Source organism: Rissa tridactyla, chromosome 5, assembly GCF_028500815.1.
Source record: "Rissa tridactyla isolate bRisTri1 chromosome 5, bRisTri1.patW.cur.20221130, whole genome shotgun sequence".
Lineage (NCBI taxonomy): Eukaryota > Metazoa > Chordata > Aves > Charadriiformes > Laridae > Rissa > Rissa tridactyla.
In genome coordinates this window covers 57152714-57174489 of record NC_071470.1, presented here as the reverse complement: position 1 = coordinate 57174489, position 21776 = coordinate 57152714, and the positions used below count along the sequence as shown (strand labels likewise).

General features: G+C 39.2%; 1 protein-coding gene across 1 annotated transcript; it reads right to left on the bottom strand.

Annotated features, from left to right (window-relative positions):
* Positions 1-447: 447 nt before the first annotated feature.
* Positions 448-20260, bottom strand: HADH (hydroxyacyl-CoA dehydrogenase). Its single transcript, XM_054203795.1, has 8 exons — positions 20062-20260; positions 16909-17037; positions 15229-15386; positions 10395-10521; positions 6765-6854; positions 5162-5234; positions 1987-2103; positions 448-934 (listed from the first exon to the last, which is right to left on the bottom strand). The coding sequence occupies exons 1-8, from the start codon at positions 20197-20199 to the stop codon at positions 816-818; spliced, it is 951 nt and encodes a 316-aa protein (XP_054059770.1). The 5' UTR covers positions 20200-20260; the 3' UTR covers positions 448-815.
* Between the last annotated feature and the right edge of the window lie 1516 nt (positions 20261-21776).

Below are 21776 nucleotides of genomic sequence, written 5' to 3'. Positions count from 1 at the left end.
CAGGAAATAAAGCCAATTTACAAGGCTCTAGAAAGCATATGGAAGCTTTCACTAGCTTCCTAGCCTAGGTCCTTCAGAATAGAAATCACCTCTTCGTTATGTTTCTACAGCACCCAGCAAAAGGAAGCCCTCAACTGGTAACTGAAAATGCCAGAAAATCTCAACACAAATCATAAACTCTGCTTTTAAATGCTATATTGGGGACCTTCTGTCCAGATGACAGCCTGCCACTGAAGGATTTTTAAAAAAAATAAAATCCACAATATCATACTAAAAAAATTACTGTTCAAGGCACTGTAATTTACACCTACAGTTAAGAAAAGCACTGCAGTTAAGAAAAATCCTAACAAAACAACTTACTGTCTTTCCGTGGCTACATTTGCCAGAGTGAAAAGAGACTGCCACCCAGTGGACTACAACCAAGTACATCAACTGTAAGCCATGACATTCAGTACGGAATTGTTGAAAATTTTATTTTTAAGAAAGTGTGGTTATTTTTAGGATTTTTCCTGTTAATATAATAATGTTTCAAATACATAAATTCATTTGTCATTCTGTCCTGCACCTGAAAAATCAGCATTTGCATGAAGGCACTGTATATATAAAGCTTTTCAGAATTACCAGAAAAAAAATAATTACCAAATCAAGCTTTCACCAGAGAAATAGTTAACTAGTGCAATCACTCAATTTAGAGGTGGGTTATGTTCTAAACGCAGCTTGTGCCATCCTTCGGAAGGTTTAAACACAATTCACCTGTAATATGGCAATGCTGAATAGCATACAGAGATAGTCTAACACCTCTTGAGGTTTGGAGTTCATTTGTATTTGTAAAATCCTTCTCCAGTCTTCTTACCCAGCTTCTTTTCTTGTACCAGTTTATTCAGGAGTGGGCTGGGTGCAAAAAGAGGATTGTTGGGCTCTAAGGAATGCCATCCTGGTGGAAGAAAAAAAGCCAATGAATTAGTAACAGTTCTGTTTATATGCAAAAATAACAAAGATCTGCATCTCCTCAGAAAAGTATTAAGAGGTCAGAAAACTGAAGGAGGTTTGGAACTTATTCTAGACTCTCGGAGACCTTTCAATACAGATTCATAAAGCACAGATCAGTATTGATGATTATGAGCAAATCTAGCAATTAGACTTTAGGTGTAGTATACTCTGAACACCTTATAATCTCTATGACTGAGGATTTTTAATACCTAAAAAAAAAAAAAATTAGAATTTTAAAAATATAGTTAAGTATAAGGAAATAAAACAAAGGCTACGCTGAGAAGAAATTCAAGTGGAAAGAAACTCCAGGTTGAATTTCTACCTGCGAAAGACATGGTCAGTTAGAACAATATTAGACTACTCTACGGTACTGGCTAAAAGCAAAAGAGGTTTCATTAAGATGCTATTTTGAAAGTGACATTCTGCCTCAGAGAATATTTAAGCTGCTCATTCAAAATAATATAACAACCATCAACAAGCCATCACCAATTATATCTTTTTTTGTTATTGTACTGACATTCATCCACTTAACAACTGAAGTGAAAGGGAGATGGTATTCTTGCATCTTTTAAGGTTATTTACTGGGTTTCCTATTAATTGAGAATGAAAACACAGTTGGCAGAAAAAGGATAGGGAGTCTCAACACTTGTTTTTCATCAGAATTTCTTACCTCCCGTATGTGTCTCGCTTCCCACTGATTCTTTTTAGTTATATAAAGTTCCACTAATATTATTATAATTATTATTTTCCATTGGAACATGATGAAGTCAGCAAAACCACCACTGTTGTGTCCCCATGTACATAGGGTACAGGCATACAGTACAAATGCTGTACGCATACAGCATTCTGAGCTGAAATCTCATTCCTTTCTCCTCAACAGTTAAAAGGCTATGCCACAAACATTGTTTAAACTAATTAAGAGTCAGATTTTCATTAGAACATTCATTACAATTTAGCTAAAAAGGGGAAAAATAGAAGAAAAAAAGCATGCAGTACCATCTATAATGTATTTACTGGTATCCAACCCAACATAGTCCAGCAGTTCAAATGGACCCATGGGATAGCCAGCCCCAAGCTTCATAGCAACATCAATATCTTCCTTTGATGCATCTCCTAGAGAAAAGATTGACAGTTTGATGAACAGAGAAGATTCCGCATCTACTTGGCGCCACTCATAAATAATTACCAGGGTATTATTTCACCCTGGTGCAGCTCTTCACAGAAATCTCTGCACGTTTCAGAACCACAAAAACTGGAGTCAGCATACACATGTTGGAGTATAAAGCTGAAGTTCTCACCAAAAAAAAAAAAAAAAAAAGCAAGCCCTGCAGGCCTGCTTTCCATTTTTCTAGCTTCCTCTTGCATTTCAATATAGATCACTACACTATTGATGGAGCCACAGCTACTGTGCTCAACCTATCAGAAAGACTAGAGGAAGAATTGGTCACTATGAAGAATCAAGAGCTTCTTTTAGAGGCAGCTGAATAGCGAGTATAAGTAAGGAAAGATCTCAATTTCAGCTTCATGGGATCAGCAGCACCTTTTGAATGATGCACAGGAGAGGGCTACTCTTACTCTACAACAGCCAGAAGGCAAGTGATAGCCAGCTGATGGACAAGGCAGGCATGGGGAGGGGAGCAGCAGCAGCTGAGTTAATTGCTTAGTTAAAGCAGCTTTCACTGGAGGATATCCATCAGCATCAGAGATGGCAGATAGGAGTAACCTGAAGAGACTGTGCAGGTGCAGTTAAATTTGTGAATTACAGAATTATTTAAAAAATTTAATAATCAAAATTATCAGAAATTTGTTACTTCTACTTCAGTCTGTGCCTATAAAAATACAAATCCTGCATTGCCACATTGTCACAGTTAACATTCACCTCATTCTTTTGTTGAGAATGCATACTTTATACTGCCATGAAAGCAGATGCACCTCTACTACCTATTTCTAATACATATTTTGATAAAGGCAGTGCACTTCTTTGTAGATCCTGTAAAAAGGATGAAGTTAAACAAACCCCAGAGGTACTTGTTAGGTAACCTCCATGCTCGATGCATACAAGTGTCCAAAAGCTTGACAGACATAGGTGTATAAATTCCATAGGCTAAGATCAGAGAATATTAGAAATACATTTCCAAAAATCTCTGCAAAGAGAACAATTTCAGTGAAAGTTCTGTATGAAGTAATGATTTTTATAATAGTATCTCCTTTTACTCTTTAAAGCTGACAATTATTTTTTTTTAAACCACATTTTATTTCTGAGAAACTGAGAAAATTAGCCTTTATAATCAGTTCAGTTTCCCAAACACACGTAAATCCTCAACCCATTTGAAGCTGATGCAGATGTACATACTTCTTCAACAGATTTGTCCCACTTTGTCAAACTTAGGACTCGGCCACCTGACAGTATACAGCTGCATTACAATACATTTAAAAATAATAAAAGGGCAAAAAAGGGTTGTATCCCCAGCTCATACTAGTCTCTGAGTATAAAGCAGACTCCCATAGAAACCTGATTGACTGCTTTTTTGGTTTTCCACTAAAAACAGGGCAGTACAGACCACCATACTTTTTTATAAATATTAATATAAATTACTATTTATAATATGCCCCCTGTTTAAATCACTGTTAATATACTAAAGGTATTTTGCCTATGCAAAACCACACATCTAACCCAAGGATATTTTGTATAAATAAAGACTCAAGGACTGCCCCAATAAAATGGTATTTCAGTGCTTGGGGTTGCCAGGAAAGAGACCCAATTTCATAATAAAGTGGATGACAATCTGGCTCAAGTGTTTACTCTGAGAATTAATGCAAAGGATATGATAAAAGTTTAACCTGATGCAATGGAAAATATGAATTGCAAGACAGCCATCAGGCTTTTCAAAACATTAACCAGCTTTTTAAATAGATTTCATTAGAGTTAAAAATTTATAAATTGACTTTAACAAGTTTGGAAGTATCACACTGTTGAACAAAATACAAACAGAATAAAAATTAAATCAAAATATTGTTTAGCTTAGGCAGAAAACAAGTCAATTTTAACATATAATCTCAGTGACTGTTTTCTTCTTCATTTAATTAGAAGTTCTATTGTCTCCTGAAATATGCATAATGATACATGTGACTTAACAAAAGGCACCTCTTTTACACGCACTGGAACACCCATATACTTTATTTAAAATTGTGACTTTTCTAAGAGAATAATGCCCCTCGCATCCACGCCTTTGCCTTTCAAGTCACTAAAATTGCTCTTTTCTCCATTTGAGATGTAATTAGGTACATCTGTTGATGGATAAACAAGTAATGTTGGGGTTTTTTTTTTTTCTGGAGATCAAACCATCCCTTCCATGTGCTATAAAAGAGATTTTTAATATTTAAAGCATATTTGGTGGAATCCTGATAATGGAGTGCTTTCATCTGTAAAAAAGCAGTGATTTCAAAAACAAAATGTTTCAAATGACATTCTTAGTAGCACGGAGCTATGAGCAGAGCACTTGAAATAAAAGCAATTATACTCGATAATTACCTTTTTATCTACTACGTTATTGGCTTGTTTCCTTTTCAAAACAATTATCAATGCTTTGAAAAATTTAGTGGTTCTTTGAGGGACTCGTGATTATTTCTACCTACCCTCAGTATTAATGTAAAAGAGACCATCAGTGAGATGGGAGTTCCTAAAGAACTTATGTCTAAAAAAGGACATAGGACAAAGTGTGACAATGAGTATTATATTACTTACCCCACCTGAAAATTGGTGTTTTATTTCAGAAGTCCAATATAAGTGAACTCAGAAGAACTTCACTAATGGTCCTATTATGGGATTTTCAACCAGTTTCATTAACGTCTCTTGGGATGGAGAGAGGGAGGTTCCTGATTAGTTGGCAGAGGATATTTTTACAATGGCACTATACTCACGTTATCATCTCCAAACCAGAAACATTTTCCAGCACCAGAAATTTCCCACACACGTAACTAGTACCTTCTGACTCTGCATACACTGACTTTTTAAAGTGAAGACAAGGTCTTTCCAACTTTGCATATTGGCTCACATTTCAGGTTCACTATTCACTTCCAGCCTTTAAGGTCTAAAAGTTTTGAGGGAATCCCAAGGCATTTACCAGTGTTATATGTCAACATTCCATGAAGTCAATATCCCAACAAGTACCTCTCTCAAAAAGCCGAACAGCTTCCATCATATATGGCACCAAGAGACGGTTTACAATAAACCCCGGAGTATCCTACGAAAAGAAAAAGGTATTCTAAATAAACATTCTTTACTAGTACTATACTTAAATGCTACATGACAAATTGAACAAGTGGATGAAGACACTTATTGAATCATCAACTTGGGGTACTCTCTAAACTGTATTTTTCATCTGATTTATCTGCTTAGCATTAAAACAAAAAAGATGAATTTCACAAACATAAACATTCATCATGACTGAGAACAATAAGACTACTACAAGCCCAACTCAGTTAATCTTAAAACAATTTAATGTGGCCAGTTGGCAAATGCCTTTTCTGTAGCAAAATTCTGCTGATACAATTTCCTGAAGGATACAAGAAGAGTAGTTCTTCCATAACATTTCTTTTTTGTGTGTTCACTACTACAAACACTCCTGGCTAAACAGTCTACTTTTCCACCACTGCTCAAGGGTAAACCATGCTTTTGACAGCTGGTATCACTTCAATAGCAAACACCAATACTATCAATGAAAAGATAAGAGGCGTGATGCCATAAGAAGATAGCAAGTTGAGGCAGAACTTCTCTTACACAAGCTTAAATCAAAATCAAAAACACAAAATAAAGAGAAAGAGCTTTGCAAATATAGGATTATTTTGTATACTACTACTGTTTCAGATGTTTATTGTTCATTCCATTTTATCTCAATATTCAATCCAGAGAATTCCAAGCAACTTTTCTTCTACAAACAGGAATTTAAAAACAAAACAACAAAAAAAGAGCTTCAGACATGAAGACTGCATTACCCTCTAGCCACGCTAATTTGTAACAATAATTCTTATATATTCACCATATATTCTGCACATTACATACTGCAAAACTGTGACAGTAACGGAAAAAGTCAACTAAGGCCACCGAACAGTTTAGCAGTACAGCCAGAATTAGAGTCCAGCATCCAGACGCTGAATTACTGGTAACTACTGGATTGCAGGCCCTTCTTTTTATGACCAAATGTCTCCTGGGGGCTATGAAACTTAAGGCAATAGCTGGCATAAAGCTACACAGACCACAACTTAATGGATTCAGAAAAAGTATGCTTAGGAAGTAGGGTGTTCCTCTAGAGAAAAAAAACCAAAGCTGCGAAGCAATGAAGATTAATATGGGTCTAGTTACTGCAGTCCTAAGAAAAACTTGCAATGAGCACACACCATGGAGGATTCATCCAGCTGCCTCACAGTATAGGAGGTAGCAGTCTTGTCTCTAGCAAGGCTAAAGATGAGCTCCTGCTTAAGATCTCCAGTCCAGGCTTCTGCAGGACTGGAAAAGAAAAATGAAAACCTGTAAGCCCTGATACTCATGAGTTTTGCTGCTCTAGACAAGATGTCTAGAGCACTCTACTTTCATGAATTTGTGGTAAATGTGGGTGTTTTCTTTGCCAAAATGCTTTTAATAGGGAAGAGAAACGGGACAAAACACAGCCCAGCAATTCTTGAAGTGCTCTTATGTCTACTAAAACCTACTACCTTGAAATTACCAGTTTTCAAGAACAGACCTTCTGAACACTCTACAATCAAAACGTACTCACCTTACAACTGACAGGACTCTTTCCTACTGCTTTACTGAAATCCAGAAGTGATTCAAAAGTCTTCTGGCTGGTCATTGGAGTCTTGATGACCTGGGTAGAGGGAAGGTAGAAAGAGCGTAAGCACATTTATGAGCAGAATCTCTTTCATTTTCCAGTACAGCAATGATTAAACTGTAACACAGAACACTATTCCAGAAATTCAGAAAACATCTGTTTTGCAAAAAGCAATTTCAATGGATATATATGTAACAGACATAGAAGTGTATTTTAAAGACAGATCCAGCATTTTGCACATTTTGAAATTATGTGTTTCTTTAAGACACTTTCCCATGCAGCTAGTATGGATGGTAAAAGGGACCATCCTTTGGAATCACATTTAGAGATTATAGTACAACAGAACAACTTTAAAAGCTGCATAGCTTCTGTTGACTTGGGAAACACAGTCACATCACTCTAGAGAACTGTATTAACAGACATAGTTCCTGATACAAAGGGTCGTAACATCTACCCTGTGCCCAGTGTAAACCTGACACAAAAATTTAATTCTCAAGAAAATTTAAAAACTATCTTTCAAATTTGTGACAGCCGCTTAGCTTTTGAGTAGTACATTTCCATGTTGATCTTTAAAACTGAGTCTTTTGACACGTGTAGTATTTTCTATACTTCACTGGAGTTGGGATGCATTAATTCATTTACTAGAAACCTAACCCCCTCTAACCCGTCCCAAAAAGAAGAAGGAAAAAAAAAAAAAAAAAAAGAGACTTGCAGAAGCAGAACTGGGGGTGATATTTGTGTTGAAATTGGCCTCCATGTGCACTAACTGAAAACTGCTACACATAAGCAGTTAAGGCTGACCTCCTTGTTCATGTAATTAAGTCACACAGATTTCCCTCATCCTAATGACGTAAGGTCGACACGAAAACACACTGTTCGGAGTGAGGAAAAGGCTTGTTTCTCAACAGAAAAAATAGTGTTTTTTTACTTTGATATTAGATAAAAATATCTGAGATACTTAAATAAGACTGCAACAGTTTCAAGAATGAGGTTTTAATATACCCTTCAGAATTTTGAAACATTAGCACTAGCCTTTTGGATTATTAGAGAAAGAAATCCCCTCAAAGCTATGTGCTTCTGAGCATGAGATCAACAATCTATGAAAAGAGCAGATAAGACTCAAAGGCACTGCAGATTTGTGACCCATGAAGGACAGCTTCCATGACAGATGACTGGCAATTTCAGTAATATCTTTCATAGTTTTGGCAATTCTCTTGATTTTCCCCTGATTATTTAAAACTGAAACATCTGTTTTACATAGAAAATGTTGTTCTACATCATTTGTCAATGCCAATCCAGATTTACAGCAGTAGATCTGAAACAAAAGCAAAGCTTTTAGAAGTGTATTTATCTACTAAAATTGGCGCCTTTCAAGTTCAAGTCACCAAAAGCACAGCTTCTGTGTTTTAAAGTTCTTCAAATACCACTTACCAACTGGAGTGACTCTGGGCTAGGACACTCATAAGTCAGGTGAAAAAAAAACACAAATTATAAGGATTGACCACAGCAGTGAGACAGGGATTGCTATGTTTTGGGTGGTTTTTTTTTGTTTTTTTTTTTTTTTTGTTTTGTTTTGTTTTTGTTTTTTGTTTTTTTTTTTTTTTTTTTTTTTTTTTTTTTTTTTTTTTTTTTTTTTTTTACAAACAATGATAGATATCCTCTGTATTTTTCAAATCTCACAAAGGCTTAGTTTAGATTTCTAAAGACTGATTTGTTTTAGGCTTGAGATAAGGCATAGCACATTTCATCCACAGAAATAAATTACTGCCAACAAGTAGTTCTTAGCACAGGAATCAATAAAGCCTATGTTAGCCTAAGGAATTATACTAAAGATTTCTGTTATCTCTGACAACACCTACAAAATTTCTCCCTTTCCTTCTTACAACATTTCCTCAGAGCATTTAGTCACAATATACATTATGTGATATATTAAACTAAAATAAACCAAACCACTACACATGGGTATCGAAGTTAGGGAGAGACAATTTGCAAGTGTCTGAGCCCTCATCAGACAACCATACTCTGAATCAAATTTGTTCATTTCAGCCAAAAGGTTCAAACATTTCAAAAGGTGGAGCAAGAGAATGATACTCAAAGACACAGAGCAAGCAACTGCATAATATCTGTTTTAATGGGAAACAAGCAAACAATATAATAAAGTGAATCTCAGGAGTTCAAAAGGCAGGCACAACATATTTGAAGTGCTGGTCACCAAAGCAATACTAGAACCAACCCATTCATGGGAAAGAGGAAAAAATATTTACAGTATTTAAGGGCACAAAGTACATGAAACTTTGGAGCAGAGTGGCCAAAATGTGAAGTTTATTTTCACTTACTCAAGAGTTTTTAAGTTCTAGCTAATCAGGGTCAGTCATAACAGGGGAAGGTGAGAAAAAGGAGGAGAGACACGTCATTTTTTCTGCAATGTGACCTTTACTTTGGAGGCTCAGATAAACACTTATATCAGATTATTTCTTACCCTGCTCTGCATTGCAGTATTATTAGAAATTGCATGATGTAGCCAAAAAGAGTATGTTTAGAAAAGACATCTGAAGAGTTATGTAAAAACTTCTTTTTACACTTCCTTAAAGGCTGGGAAATACTGTAATACTTCCAGACAAATCATCTGTAACACTGAAACAAACATGACTGACTGTTCCAGAAGTCAGGAGGCAGAAAGATTTCAACTCAGGTCATTTTCTATTGATTTCTACACTGGTAACAATCAAATTCTTCTGTCAGTCATCAGATGATTTTGTTTAAGCTGTCAGTAGTTTTTATTAATCAGCTTGCCTGCGTGCCTGAAATTATCACTATAAACAGCACCTCTGTTAGCAGTTCTATGGAGAACTTTGGATCCTGAGACTGAAGGAGTTAGCTCTTGTCTGTTCAACCCGCCCCTCAACAGAGGTTGCACCACCCTCTTACCACTATAGGTTGCTTATTCCATATCAGAAGAGGTGCAAACAGATCTACTCTTTCATCTAACTGAATTTCAAGTGATGACAATTGCATTGCTGTGCTACATTCTGCCCTTCTACTCTGCTCTTGTGAGACCCCACCTGGAGTACTGCGTCCAGCTTTGGAGTCCCCAACATAAGAAGGACATGGACCTGTTGGAGCCGGTCCAGAAGCGGGCCACAAAGATGATCAGAGGGCTAGAACACCTCCCTTTTGAGGACAGACTGAGAGAGTTGGGGTTGTTCAGCCTAGAGAAGAGAAGGCTCCAGGGAGACCTTACAGCAGCCTTCCAGTACCTAAAGGGGGCCTACAGGAAAGATGGGGAGGGACTCTTTATCAGGGAGTGTAGCAATAGGACAAAGGGTAACGGTTTTGAATTGAAAGAGGGCAGATTTAGATTAAATATTAGGAATAAATTCTTTACTGTGAGGGAGGTGAGACACTGGAACAGGTCCCATCCCTGGAAGCGTTCAAGGTCAGGCTGGATGGGGCTTTGAGCAACCTGGTCTAGTGGGAGGTGTCCCTGCCCATGGCAGGAGGGTTGGAACTAGGTGCTCTTTAAGGTCCCTTCCAACCTAAACCATTCTATCATTCTGTGATTAGTAAGACACTTACCTCCACAAGCTTCATCATAGGCACAGGATTGAAGAAATGGAGACCACCAAATCGGTCCTGCCTGGTGGTCGAGTTTGCCAACTGTGTGATTTGCAAGGATGACGTATTACTCGCAAATATTGTATGCCTGGAAAAATGAAACATATGGATTGCATAAATGACAGCTGTTTTTCTGCCAGTAGGAGACTGGTGCACCAAACATCCATAGACATCCATTGGCTAACCATCCACAGAGTTCTCAGAAATATCCCTGCTGATTATCAAGGTGCTTTTGATGATGTATAAGTACAGTGATGATGAAATAACCACTGGAAGTGCTCACTCCTGAGTAAATATGTTGAATACTTATATTAGGTGATGGAAAAAAAGACTCTGTAAGCAGTCAACTCTCAAATATATTCCAGTTAATTCCTTCAGCAATCCTGGAAACTTAGTGGCAATTTTTTTATTGTTAATCACTTACACATGTATGGAAACCCAATCATTTCCACTTCAAAAACGCACTTTGGAACATTAAGAAAAATTTGGAATCTTTTATTTTTTTTTTATAATGAACAATGGTAGACGTGATGAGCAAACCTACCACCATAGCAAAGAGCTGATGGAAAAAACCAGAGAAAAGACATAAACTGCCGTGCATAGGACACTGCAAAGGTTACACAAAATCACAACAATTTTAAGACATATATGAAGTCCTTTTCCAGACATAAACCAGATTTACTAATTGCAATCTATAACGTTGTAGTGTTTTGGTTTTTTCCCCAGAAATATCTCAGAACCTCAACAACCTGCTATACCAACACCATACAGAAAACTTACAGAAATGGCTTTTTCTTCAAACCACGAAAATCAGAAACTATATTAAAGATGAAACTCTACCCTTCCGTTCTGGGTTGTATCCTACTGACCTTTCAAAAAGTTATCCTAAGGGATTCATCAAATGTTAACCTATATTGGTATTTTGTTTTCATTTCACTAAGATATAACTAAGCTTTGCAACAGAGCTTTCTGAAAAGTTATGTCCAATTTGTGGATAGTAGCATTAAAAGAAAACATTTGGGGATTAAAAACCCCACAGTGATTTCCATTTTTTATCATGTTCTCTCAGTTTTTGAGAATCTGTTAAGGAAAAGGAAATAAAAAATCCTGTGAATTCCTGTTTATGTTTCTTACAAATATTCTTTTGTTATTTCCCCACCATAAAGTGGGCTTTATGCTATTCTGAGGTGGGGTACTAAAAAGAGTATTCTACATTTCATAGTTTTGACCTTCAATGTCAATGCTTCCAAAAGACACTTCTCTTTCCTGTATATCTGCCATTGTATAAAAAGAATTCAAATATTCATATAAAAATTAAGTGCATTGATTTGTGAGATGTAATCATTGCTATTGTTTATATCTGGGTTCACTTAAAGTAAGAGATTTTACCTCCACATCACTTCTGCACGTGAATACTGTAGCCTAACACAACATAAAGCTTTGGGGGAAAAAAGCATTACATTTATATTGTGTACAAGGGCAAATTTATTTACACTTTCTGCTCTCACCAACCAATTGATTTAAATTGAGTTTAGAATAGAATTTACATGCCTCTGACTTAAAATTACACAATGCATGCTTCAGGTGACAGCAGAGTTGGAAAGCTTTTGAAAGCAACAACACTAGAGTGAAGCCCCAGTAATGCTTTTCCAGGCACCGGTGTGCTTCCTCTTGGTGCCATCTAGTGGGTCAGGGGAAGGCATTAAAATCAGAGTCCAACACAAGAGAAACATACCATTTCAATAAAAATGACTCTTACAGCCCAGCTCTGTTACACAGTGAACACTGAACAACACTTCTTTCGTAGCATTTTTATAACACACTCATCCTAACACAGTGAACAGATGGAAACCACTGGCCAGTTCCTAGCTGAGTTTTCACATCTAAATACAAATCCTAAACCAAGAGATGTTGACGTGCAATTCCTACCACCCAGAAAGAAATAAACAGAAAGCAAGTCGGCAAGAGCTCCTGAAGTGGATACCCAAAAATTCTTTCATCGTGTTCATTATTATCCTGTTTGGAAAAGCACTGCAGTGTTTAAATGCCTAAAAGCCACAAAGAACGTGGGGATATTCTCCAAAAACCCTAGCCTGACCTTTTCAAAATGGAAATGTGAGACTGACCAAATTCAAGAAAAGGAAAACACAACTGAAGAGTGGGTAGCAACGCTTTATCGCCTGCTCTGAAGCCGATGACAATGTAACACAGTCACAATTAGCATATTGGCAGGATGATTGTAACACCGAGAGGAATACAACATACACAAGCAATTTTGCAAAGCTCTAGGAACATAAACTAGTATGCTCTCAGGCTGATGGCATCCAAGAAAGACACCTCACCGTTTCACCTGGGCAGTTACCCAGATGAGGAACACCCTGAGTTCCCAGTGCTCTCTGGGGTTGCCCAATGCTCCTGGCTCATAATATTTTATCTGAAAACTTAAAGAGAAATTCACTCCTCACCCCCGAATAAAACTTGTCTCAATAAAGAATGGCTTTCCCACCCCCCTCCATTTATGTATCTACTTTCAGAGGAATTATAGTTCTTTCATAGAGAAAAGGGAAGTGAAATTAAGTTGTGTTTCGATTTTTTCAATGCAACACTTTGGTTTTGTGCTGTCCCCAGACTCATCTCCATGGGAGAGGTCAGCACAGCGCAAAAGTGGGAGACAAACATGTAGCTCTGGCAGCTGAGGAAGCACATGAGACATGGGATACATTACAAAAGAAGAAAAATACCAGGTTTCACACAGCTCATGTTCCAAAGGCATAATTCGTCATCTTGTCTGAGCAACTGTAATACACAGCCCCTTATGTTTCAATCAGCTAGCAGCTACCCTCGCACTAAATCCTGAGATGTGAATTAAACCGAGTTCTCCCTCCTCAGAAGCCTGATCTTTCATGATCTCTGCCTATAACCTACACTTCACAGTGCCGTCAACACCCAGGGCCCCATAGATCGTCCATATAATAGTTTTAGAAATTTTGAAGCTTAGAGAAGACTGTAGGATGCCTGCACTGACGGGGAGAGCTTTGCATTCCACTGCAGTACCACGCAGCATGAACAAAGCCTACTGCCTCCTTCTAACACACAGAAAAACACTCACATTTCTGCCTTTCCCCAAGCTACTCACAGGAGCTCCAACTCCGTGCTCCTCACAGAATTACAAATTATCCTTTGTATCTAAAGCTAATATTTTAAATGCTTGGCTACTAAGTGTCACTATTTTACTAGCTTCCTTTTCTTTTCATCTAGACTTTCTACACTGCAACCCATATTCCTCACTGTTCACTTCCTTTTTCTTTATCCTACATGTAAGATACCTGTATGTTTATCATCATTTCCAATTCTGCTCTTAAAAAGGAAGGCTTCATGTCTAATGTCATTTTTCCCAACCCTCAAAAACCATGCCTTTTGCCACAGAAAGGAGCATATCTGACAACTCTATTTAACAGTCTGTAATGTAAAATGTAATGTAAACTTTGATGTTTCAAGGCATCTATGCTTATAAACAGCTCATTCTTGCAAAAAATAGCCTGAGGTGTTCCAAATATACATATATAAATGAGGCTCCAAGTCCCTGTGCCCACTTTTTCTTGCTGACTGGTTCTAGACAGTTTGCCATTTAGTACACTCTTATTTGCTCATTAGCTTTCTCTGCTGAATACGGACAAAGACTCAGGCAACCAATGGTCTGTTTTCACAAAATAAGCACGATCTAATCATGACAAGGAACCCTGATAATTGCCAAAGGCAGCTACTTTCGTCTGTCAGACTAAGGGTAATGGCAAGTTACCCCGTGCTCAGCGCACGGCTGTTTATGATCATTTATTGTTTTCAGAAGTACCAGGTAATTTTAATTAATGACCATATGAGACAGCCTGAAAATCTCCCCAGGCTGAAGTCAAATAATGATAACATCTTTTCTCCCTTGACAATATATTCAAGCTGCAGCTTGCCTAGTTCTTTAAGTAATACCTCTTAGCCAATAGCCCCAGATGTAGCCGTACCAGTTAAAATCTCAACCTGCAAGCACTCAGGGTCTTGTGATTCTGAGTCATCCATGACAAGGATCAAGCTTCTGAGACTGCATGCTCAGCTTAACAGCATTTTTGGGTTCGGATACAATTCAACAGTAACTTCCAACAGTTATCAAATACAGTTCAAAGAAAGTTCCAGGGACTGTAAGTAACTGAGTGAGTGCATGCTAAGAAATTATTTACACTTTTACCTCACACACAATATCCACCAATGAGCTATTTCCAAACTCTTATAATACCAAGTAAACTTAGTTCACTTAAACTACTGTTAAGCTGACTGTGACTTACAGCTAAGAGGCTGAGGCTTCTTAAAACTTCTTAATGCCAGGCGCACTGAAAACAACTATTTTATCATCCCAATTCCCTATTTAAATATGAGAACACATACATTAACCATACCCCATGTGTACCAGGACCAGATTATTCTACTGTTGTGTATTTGCATTTGGATTTAGATTTGAACTCGCTGAGTAGATGGACAAATAAACTACAACTAAACAAACTCAGAAGCACCTCAAATGAAGCAATGCAACAAGTAAATAAACCTGGTGAATACACCTGAAAGCGTTTGTAACATATGCACCTGACACAACAACTATTCCATAGCACATGACTATCTGGAGTTAAGTCTAAAGAAAAAATCCTGGTTTTAAAAAAAAGCAGCTAAAAAAATGCAGAACTAATGGTGTAAGAATAAAAACAGATGATACAAAGGTCTAAGTTTTAAAATGTAACAGGAAAAATGCACGTACTCTGGAGCAAACTTATCCAGCCTCTTGAAGAGTTCATTTTTAATTTCCTGGTTCTCCACAATGGCTTCTATCACCAGATCCGTGCTGTGGACCACTGCTACTGCATCTGTGCTTGTTGAGAGGTTCTTTAAGGTCTTCTCAATGAACTCAGCACCAGCCTGAAACATTTCCAAGAAGTTGCAATGTCTATTTACAATGATTTCATTTATTTTTACATGAAAATCCCCTTACACGCTCAGAAGTATTTTTGAGCCCTCAAAAATTCAGGCAGTCTGCCACATTTCCAAATCACTGAGAAAGTTCTAAGTATGTACAGATACTGCGCCTTCACTGACACATTTTTCCAAGACAATCAAATCTGCTTTGGAGCAAATAGAAGATCTTTGAATTCATTCTTTTAGGAAGACTGTTTGCTGCAGTCCAGCCTTCAGCATAAGAGCCTGAGTGAACAACCGGTTGTCAGTCAGTAGTTTCTGAGACAACCTGGGCCTGCCCTCCATAAAGAGGAACTTTTCCAGTTTCAAACTTTGGCACTGTTTTCATTCAATGATTATCTGGTTTCACTCCTATGAACAGATATGTGCCGGTTCATGAATGCTTCAGGAAATGAAATGGCTTACACTCACTATAGTTTCAATGCAAATGTGGGGAAAAAATATTCTGTTTTCTGTCTAGTAAGTCTGCCAATCACTGACATAGTTTGCGAGGACAGAAATCAAACAGAACTGCAAGACATTGAACCAAGGGTAAATGGAGACATAGTACAAGTAAAAACATACGTGCACACTAGAATATTATGTCATATATAGAGTACAAGCATCATGTGGACAATTTTCTTTTGGATCGAAAGACCCCCCATAATTATGTATGCATGCTCTGATTATCCTGATATTATTATAATTTTTCTTTTGTACTTCCTCATGCAAACAAGCCCTTTTTCATTTCCATTGTCTGTTGCATGCTGCTTTCATCATTAATTCATGATTCATGCTGGTAATCATCAATAATAGTATATATTATATACTAACATTAAAATGTATCAAAAGAAGAACTGAATCTGCTCTGGAATTTAGAGAAAGAAGCATAGTAACAAATAACCCTTAGGATATAAACTTAGATGCATCAACTGCACTGCAGTGACTTTCTGTATGTAAGTCTTGCTCAGCAACATGAATGCAAAGTATCTTACACATCTAATTCATGTTACTCCAGGGTAGTTAAACTTGCACTCATTTCATTTGCAGTAATCCTGTGCCCAAGTCTTGGGGGGCAGGAAGACTCCTTACTAAGGTATTAAGACACTTCTGTTACTATTTGCTTTTGGACAAAATTGGTGCATTCCCAGGTAAGCGCTCAAAGATAAATTGCTATTAAATTAGGCACCATTAATTTGGCACATTTTCACGCCTAGCATCTATTTTAAGGTCATCAAGTTGTTTTAAATCTTTATCTCAAAGCTCAAGTCTACGAAGAAAAGAAAATAAGGTAAGACATATTTCAACCTCCCTGTATCAAGAAAAGAAAATCCAAGTTCTTCAGCATACTGGAAAAACTGGGGTGTTTTTTAAGCCAATATATTAACATGCTCTATAATGCATAACTGTAAACAACATCTGAGCTTCAGTAAGGTAGTTTTATTCTCCTAAGTTCTCCTAGAGGTATAAAGAAGCTGATGTCAACCTCAGGCTTATCTGCAAATTTCTTCTTTGTCACTCTCTTCAAACTCTCTTCAATTCCTTTTGTAGACTTTTTAAGGATTTCATCTGACTGGTCTACTAACACCACAGTGTGACCACTGGCTGCTGCAACCTGAAAGTTAAAAAAAAAAAAAAAAAACCACATTCAACATCAGTATCACAAAACAACAAACCATATTGATTTGTCTTGGGGTAGACAATACACTAGGCAGTTAATTTGGCAAAAGAGAGCTAAAGAACTTTCAATCAAGACTTAAGCACTTAACTAGAAAAATCATAAAAACCTGCACACAGTTGGGGCAGAGGGGAAAGGATAAAGGTATCAAACAACTTGAGGGAAAAGGAAAAAGAAATCCCTTTTCCCCCAAGCTGTCTGCAGAATGCTACCTGCACCTGGAGGCAGATGAATTCTATGGATAGAGAATGAACAGCTGTCTTGAAAAGAGCAAGTAGCTTAGCTGTGATCCTCAGATCTTGTATGGAAAAAGGGCTGTGGATACCAAAACTGGAAAGCTGGCAGGGTGAGCAGGTGGCATAAGGGACGGCTAACCCTGTGATCCCAGGGCACAGTGTAACACAACTCTGCTGTTAGGCCACGAGCATGTCCCTGCAACAACAGGAAGGTGACAGTGGATCTGTGAGTAGCAGTGAAATGTTTGACGCACAGACCCGAGTGGCTCGCAAACTCTCCTTACTGCATACTTGGTACAAACACTGGCTCGGCTACAGGTAGCCCTGCTGGGTTGTCTTTTTGGTTGGTATTCAATTAATTTCAAACATATAACGTCACTTCCTCACATTGCAACAGTCTGTTAAAAATCAGCTGTTCATTAACTGTTACTTCACTACTCATTAATTGTTCTTCTTGTTAGTTAGCAACAGCCTTTCTTTATTTTCAGAATTCTTGAACTAATGGAGTTGTAATAATTGTGGAAAACAGATGTTAAAACATGGTTTCACTCACTGTTTTTAGTCACACAACTTAGAAGCTCCCCTTCTGCAAATTTTTACTCTACATCTAACCTTGCACCTGGAGACTAAAGATTCTCCTCTGTCCACAAGACCTACTCCAACAAAGCTACCCGAGATGAAAAATACAGAGATATCTCCTGAAAAAAAGCATGGTGCTATTCTCATCCAAGTTGCCTCACGAACCTAGCAAATAAAGAAATGCCTATAGAGAGCAGCAGTATAGCTTTAACAAAGTGTCAGGCTGCAGCTGGACATTTCTTTATCCATCTTTTTTTAATCATTTTTTTATTTCATAAGAATAACTGAATCATAAAAAATGCTTAAACCAAGCTTGGACTTGCACTCCTAATGCTTCCTCTGTTGCTGATCATTTGCAATGGCAAAGCAAGACCCTTCACTCTTCAGTAGAAAAATCAATACCAAGCACATTTATAAGAGATCCTTCACTAATTATCCATTTACAATTATACCATCCCTGACCAGCTAGCTAAAAATCCTAGAAAAATTAACATCTCCCTTTTCTCATCTCATTCTTACCATATTTACATGGGCAGGAAAGAAGAAAAATGTCAAAGGTCAAACTATCTCCTTGCGATTCAAACACATGCTCACTCAGACTCTACTATACAATGATCTTAAGAATACTAAATAAGAAACACAAGGGTGCTGGGGAGTCAATTAATGCTTTTCTCACACAGAAGTGCTTTTCACGTGGCAGAATCAGAAATTATAAACTCCTGGCTTTCAGCCACACATTTCAGCAGAGGTTAGCTTCTCCTGAGAGTATGAGAAAACAAGGAAAGAGGAGAGACAACTTCTTAAGCGTTCTAAAAGGGAAGAGAAGCTTTATTAACAGGGTGCAGAGGAGACCCCGCTCAGTGTAACAATCACCTCTGCTTTGAGATAATTTTGGATTGATAAATCAGAGGCAGATGGTCAGCAAAACAATCCTTGGTCCTTGACAGTGGCAGAAGACTGCAACCCCTGTTACTGACAAATACCAGACATGTTTCTCTTGACGAGCTGCTCTCTGAAAACGTGCACGCTAATAGAATATGCAGATCCCTTCACTTTCGCTGCAGAATTATACCCTTTGCATAATGTGCATCTTCCTCAAACATGAGAACAACTTTCTTCAAAGTTTTTCTTTGATGGTTCCTTCAGTGGAAACCTCGAGGCTCTAGTATCAAGGTACAGAGGAGTGTTTTTACCAGACCAGTTAATGAACAACTATCTAATTCCTTAGCAAAAAATAAAAAAATAAAAAAGTGCCCCTGTATTCCTCCTGCTAGAGATTTGCCAGGAATGTGAGAAACCTTCAGTTCTGAGAAGGAAACCCATTCATTCAATAAAATGGAGAACTGCTATTTATGAAATCCAACTTCACTGTCAGTTTCCCCTTGGGAATGCTTGCATATTCCAGTTACTCTTTGTGAAGTTTGTGAACTACCCCGGTATCTTGGGCAACAGGCTCTTTCTGTGAATTAAGCACATATCTAAATCTTAAATCACTGACAGGACCGGTCAGTCGTCTGTCCCAAAGCCATCAAGTTAAAGATGAACTTGAAAGCCAAACGACCGAGACGAAACACTAGGAAAATAAGCCCTATTTAAATATTAACCACTTCATAGTTCTACAGATGATTGACAGCTAACTGTTAACTTTAGATGCTGCATTCTACTTTAATAACTCGTGAAATGTCACTTGATCCACCCCCTTGGCAAGTCAGAAGAAGCTTCTTTCTTGCACCGACATTTTCCAAATATTTATTACACCCTGCCCGATTTATAAACAGTCCACACATCGTTCAAAGAACCACCTTAACCCATTTAAAACAACATTGACCTTGGCGGTTCCTGCCTGGCCCTCTGACCCGCAGATGTGGGGATTAGCAAGACAAGAAAAAGCAAGAAGCTGCGGGGCCCCCACCCCTCCCCGCCGCCGCCTCCTCAGCCCGGCAAGGGGCCCCGGCAGGCGGCAGAGCCCTTGGGGGAGCGGAGCCCCAGCACGGTCCCCGCCTCAGCCCACCGGCCCGCCGCCATGGCCCCCAACCGGGCGTGAAGGGGCGCTCCCGCTGCACGCTCCGCGTAACGGCCGCCCAACGGCCGCCATGACGCCGCCGCCGCCTCCTCCCCTCACCCAGCGGGGCCGGGCCGCTCTCACCTGGGCGATGCCGGCGCCCATGAGGCCGCCACCGATGACCGTCACATGTTTGACGACCAGCTTCTTGGCGGCCGCCGTGGCGGCGGCAGAGGAGGTGGAGGCGGCAGTGCGCACGAAGTGGCGGGTGGCGAAGGCCATGGCGGAGGCGCACGGCTGGGAGCGGAGAGCGGGAGGAGGAGGCGGCGGCGGCGGCGGCGGGGCCAGGCCACGCTCCGCCCCGGCGAGGGCCGCCCCCGGGCCCGCCCGCCGCGGGGAGAGGCGCTTTGGGTCCTTCACTTCGGCCACTTTTGATTTCCTGAAGAGGAGTCCAGCAGCCAGCCCACGGTCAGCACGACAGGTAGATGCCCCGCTGCCGCCATGTCTGCCCTTCGCAGCGGAGGTCAAATGCCTTCAAAGCGTTCACCTTCCTGCTGCAGCAGCTCATTTTCTCAACGTGAGAAGCGGGCCGTAGTAAGAGTGTTTCCAAACGAGGAGGGGATTTTGTTTTCAGGCCAGCACAGACTATATAGTGAGCTGTTACGGTTTGAGAAACCCACAACAATTTATTGCTGTTTAGACAATTATTCTGTCACCTCCCTGCCCGGGAAAGGGAACTGGGGAAAACCAAGGAAACATGAAGGTTGAAATATAAATAGATTTAATAGGATAAGACTAGATAATTAACATTAATAACACTGAAGAACCAGTATTGATCCCGATACCAATATAAAATATACAAAGATTATACTCAGCCAATTCTATCAGCAGGAAGCTGTGCACTCCCAGCAGTGGACAGCAAACGTCGGACACTGCGAGCGCTACGACTTCGGGAGGAAGGGAAGGGCTCAGGGGCCCGGCACTGGGGCAAGGAGTGCTCAGGATCACAGCCATCAAGGGAGAGAACGCAGCAAAGTTTCTAATTTATACTGAAAGTGCCGTTCATGGTATGAAATAATCCTGTTGGCCAGCCTGGGTCACGTGCCCAGGCCTCGCTCCTCATCCCCACACCTGGCAAGCTTAAAGACACCAAGACCTTGAAACCACATACCAAAGTTGGCTATAAAGTAAATATTTTCACATATTCAGACACTGGAGTCTTCTAAAAGTGCGGTTTCCCCAGGCATTAAAGAGAAATGAGTCCTGTGTCACTCAAACCAGGACATAAACAAACAAATAAAAAAATCAGTTCCTTCCTTTACAAATACTAATGGCTGAATCATATCAGATACAGACCGCTATCATTTTCCATCTAATTCCTTTATCATCAGAACGGACTGGCACTTCAAGTCAGCAACAGCTGACAACACGGCAATTGCAGTGTATGCTACTTGAGTCAGCATCAGGGTAAACATTAAGCAACTTGTTTTCTTCAAAAAAAAGAAGCAGAATATTCTCATACCTCTGCACTTTGTACCAAAAGCGCAATGCAAAAAATTCCCCTTTCCTCACTCAGCTTCATCTGGCAGCAGCAGATGAGTGAGGACAGCTTTAGCTGAACGGAGACTCAGTTACTGTTCCTTGTCTATACAAATGACAACTGAGCAGGTAATTAATGAAATTCACTAAAATATAGCACCATGCCAAGTTAACTGCAGCCTAACTGCAGGGTTGAAGACAGAATTTCCACATACAGCTGTTGCTCTGGCGCACCCATCTCTCCGTACACACCAGCGCTCACACCCACTCCTTCCCCATAAGCACTCCAGTTGTCTCCTGCTCGGCCAACCCCTTCTGTC

Excerpts from the sequence above, each read along its gene's own strand:
- HADH (XM_054203795.1), bottom strand. The coding sequence starts at position 20,199 with ATGGCCTTCGCCACCCGCCACTTCGTGCGCACTGCCGCCTCCACCTCC. Across the intron at positions 10,522-15,228 it reads CTGGATAAGTTTGCTCCAGA|GCATACAATATTTGCGAGTA; the intron begins GTACGTGCATTT and ends TCATTTTTCCAG. Across the intron at positions 935-1,986 it reads CAGTAAATACATTATAGATG|GATGGCATTCCTTAGAGCCC; the intron begins GTACTGCATGCT and ends TTCTTCCACCAG.